This window comes from Salvelinus alpinus, chromosome 21, assembly GCF_045679555.1.
Source record: "Salvelinus alpinus chromosome 21, SLU_Salpinus.1, whole genome shotgun sequence".
NCBI lineage: Eukaryota > Metazoa > Chordata > Actinopteri > Salmoniformes > Salmonidae > Salvelinus > Salvelinus alpinus.
The window spans coordinates 34,554,219-34,558,360 of NC_092106.1; the positions used below are offsets into that span (position 1 = coordinate 34,554,219).

Consider the following 4,142-nt stretch of genomic DNA (forward strand, 5'->3'; position numbering starts at 1 on the left):
AGTCATTTTCTATTAACGTATGTTTACTTTTAATCAAGTATGACAATAGGGTACTTTTTCCACCACTGGTATATAGATTATGTTCTTCTACTTAGTATATTTAATCACTGCATGAATAATGTATAATTTAATATTAAATCACAGTGTATTGGACCACAGTGTATTGAAGGGTCTCTGTGTTCTGATTAAACCAATTAGAGCTGGTGTTGTAGGTCCCAATTATGAGCTTGTGCCAGACAACATAATAAAAAGGTCCCAAAGTGACTCCTGTGTTTTCTGTCTAATTAAAAAGCTTCCTGAAAAGGATTACAGAGGAAGAGCGGGTGAAGAGTTGTTATATAAATTCCCACATTATGCAGCTCTTCCTCAATCCCAGAGATGCGGGTCTGGTGAGATGACCAACACAATGGCAAGTAAGTGAGAACTTTAGTGCTTTCTATGACATGAAAATTGTTTGTGTTTTCTAATTTTCCAATTGGAAAAATCTAATGATACAAGAGCTGTTTAAGGAACCAGAAGAACGGCAGCCATATTTAACATCTTATATTTCTCTTTCAGGTGAACAAAATTACGTTCCCAATATTTAAATAGGAATAACTCACCATCTGATTCATTTTAAAATATATTGTCAACAGTGGCTGGTGAATTGGAGGATGCTAACAATTTTCTGGTTTCTTTAGAACGTCCTGTTAAATGTTTTTAAAATGCAATGACAACAAAATGTATAGCTACAATTGTTATCTTATTTGAGTCGATGTATTAACCCTAACATAATCCATTCAACCTTTGCAGATATTCTTTCTCCCATGTCCATTTGTTTTGTCTCTGTTTGTTAAATGTATATTTATTTATTTTATTCTCAGTTGTGTGAATCAATGTTTTTTTCTAATTGGGATGCTTTGGATGACCCAACTCTGACCTCACCCCATTGAAATGTAAAATGGTTATGGTAAGGGTTAGGGTTGGGGTTAGGTAAGGGTTTGTGTAATGGTCAGGGTAAGGGGTCAGGATTTAGGGTAGGGTCGTCCCAAGGAACCCACTTAGCATCTAGCGAGGCTCTATGATTACCTGTGGCAACTTTAGACAACCATGCCCTTGTCTGGATCTACCTTACTCTAAACCTCCCTTTGAAATGTGCTCAATGCTCATCACACTGTTGTTTGATGTTTGGTTTGGTTTCTAATAGTGAATCTTGATTTAAATGAACATCAACAGTGTAGCCTAGTGGTTCAAATACCTGAACCGGCAAAACAGTTCATCAGCAACTGCTCCCTGTGCGCCAATTATGTTGATTAAGGCAGCCCCCCCCCCCCCCCCCCCCCCGCACCTCTTTGATCCAGCGTGGTTGGGTTAAATGCGGAAGACACATTTTGGTTGAACGCACTACGTTGTGCAACTGTGCAACTGGCTAGATATCCCCCCTCCATTGTCAGCTGATTCCATACAAATCTTTGTTTTTGAGTTTTCAGTGTTGTCTATTGGTGAAACGTCTTTACCTGAACAGTGAACAACTATCAAACTAACTCTTATTTCATCCTCAGCCTTAAAAGGATTTTGTTTCATTCTATTATGATGTAACTTCTGTATCACTTGGATTTCAAAAAGGTCCTGCTATATGTGTGTGTGTGTGTGCGTGCGTGTGTGTGTGTGTGTGTGTGAAAATACTGCATGCAGATGTTGTACCTATTCATAATAAGGTCATAACAACTATACTGCTTAACAATGTACTCCTTGTAGTTACACTGTGCCTGACTATATGCTTACTATGTAAATATAAACCAGTATGTGTTTTAGACAGTACTTCGTGGATACATGTTTTTACATGAAAATCTCATTCTTCTCATGATGTTTTTCAGATGTTTCTCAACCACTGGAGTTCAACGTGAGCCTGTTTTCAGATTTCCTGATACATGGAGGGGAGCTGGGTCTCAAGGAGATCTACACAGACTTGGCCATCTTTCTTCTTGTGGTATACATCATGGTCCTCATCGGCAACGCCCTGATCATCACTCTGGTGTTGCTCGACTCCAAACTTCACACACCAATGTATATTTTCCTTTGTAATCTGTCTCTCACAGATATAGTGATCACCACCAGCGTTCTACCTAAAATGATATCAGTGTGTTTGTGGAATGATGTGTCCATTTCATTTGCAGGTTGCTTCTTGCAGATGTATACCTATTTGACATTCCAAACTGCAGAGGGATTTCTCCTATGTGCTATGGCCTACGACCGCTATGTTGCTATCTGCAATCCTTTACGCTACAACAGCATCATGACAATGAAAGTGTGTGTGATCCTGGCCTCAACAGCATGGGCTTTGGGGATAATTCTTCCAGCATTGAATGTCATTCTTGCATCACAACTACCTTTCTGTAGTAATCAGATAATGTATTGGTTTTGTGATTATCCTCCGATTGTTACATTGTCTTGTTTGGACACAACACTGTTGATAGATCTAGCCCTCGCATGTGCTTTATTTGTGATGTATGTTCCATTCACTGTCATAATTTGGTCATATTGTAAAATCATCAAATCTGTTTGCAAAATTGCCACATCTGAAGGACGGAAAAAAGCTTTCTCTACCTGCTCCTCTCATCTCATTGTTGTCCTTACCTTCTACATTGCTCATTCATGTGTCTACATCAGTGCTAAATCATATCATATTCATCCCAATGTTCTCATCTTGATATCTATTGTCAACTGTATTTTAACTCCTCTTGTGAACCCACTTGTTTACAGTTTCAGAAACAAACAGATAAAGGATTCTGTCCTGAAACTCTTGTTCGCCAATAAAGTTATTCCATAATGCACCGTGTTTGGATTTTATTACTTAAAGGTCCAAAACAGCCGTTCTTTTTCATACTTTAAAAAAAACATCTCAAAATCAAATCATTTCTGGGTAACAATTAAGTACCTTACTGTGATTGTTTTCAATGAAAATTGTAAAAAATCTTAGCAATGAGCAATTTCTCAAGCAATACTTTTGCTAGGACAGTCTGGGAGTGGTCTGAATTGGGAGGGAAAAACTGAAAACTAGCTGTTATTGTCAGAAAGGTTTGGAACTCTCTTTGTTATTGGTCTATTAACAAATTTACCAGGCAGGCCAAAACTCCATCTCACCAGAACAGACTGAAATTTCAGGCAGTCTTTTAAAAAATGTCTCATACTAAAAGGGCATTATCAATTTCACAGTATTATTCCAACCTCACAGTGTGGAAATATGTATACAACACAGGTAAATCACATTTTTGTCTGCACTGGGCCTTTAACAATCAATTAGCACGTTTTTACATATATACACTTGTTCTTTCACCTTTATTTAAATAGGCAATTCAGTTAAGAACAAATTCTTATTTACAATGATTGCCTACTGGGGAACAGTGTGTTAACTGCCTTGTTCAAGGGCAGAACAACACATTTTTACCATGTCAGCTTGGGGATTCGATCCAGCAACCTTTCAGTTACTGGCCAAACACTATAACCACTATGCTACCTGCTGCCCCTTTATAACTATACTCAAATATGATTATGTTACTTTGAAATGGTAAAAGGTTACACAGCGAGGAAAAACCCATGTCTATACATTCCGGGTTGATATTGGCTGGAGCTTCCAGATTTTAAAACTATCACACACATTTAAGTTCCATTGAGGTGTACAACTCCTTGCTGGCAACACAAGGCTGTTTGCTGCATATCAGCATTTGCAGTGAACACCTAGCTAGCCGATGGAGTTTGTGAAGAGTTTGTTGAGCATCTATCCATGCATATAAACATTTTAGAGGATCAAAATTATGTGTTGGATATAATTAATCAGAAACGATTTGCCCCAGTCATAAGCCTACATAATGATGCAACATGGGAAGGGAAGTACAGAATAGAGTAGTAGTTATTATTATCCATTTTAGCTCTGCTCTCGTTTGCCATGAATTCCATGCACGTATTACCAATCAATGCATGCTTGGGAGTTATTAGGCCTACTGTTGTGTGAAACGCTGATTGGCTGGAATAATCCCAGGAAACCAACTATGTTCTGTACTAGGAGAGAGTCTGCAGTTAGAGGAGGTGTTTGGAAGCCCCTGGGAACTGCAGGAGCGCCACAACATAGACAGGACAACAGAAACACAACACTTGGTCTCTAG

At 38.5% G+C, this 4,142-nt stretch overlaps 1 protein-coding gene across 1 annotated transcript; it reads left to right on the forward strand.

The window, feature by feature from the left end:
• The first annotated feature begins 406 nt into the window (after positions 1-406).
• On the forward strand, positions 407-2,811 carry LOC139548495 (olfactory receptor 10J5-like). The gene is made up of 2 exons (XM_071358191.1): positions 407-413; positions 1,857-2,811. Exons 1-2 carry the CDS (start codon positions 407-409, stop codon positions 2,807-2,809), a joined length of 960 nt encoding a protein of 319 aa, XP_071214292.1. The 3' UTR covers positions 2,810-2,811.
• The last annotated feature ends 1,331 nt before the right edge of the window (positions 2,812-4,142 follow it).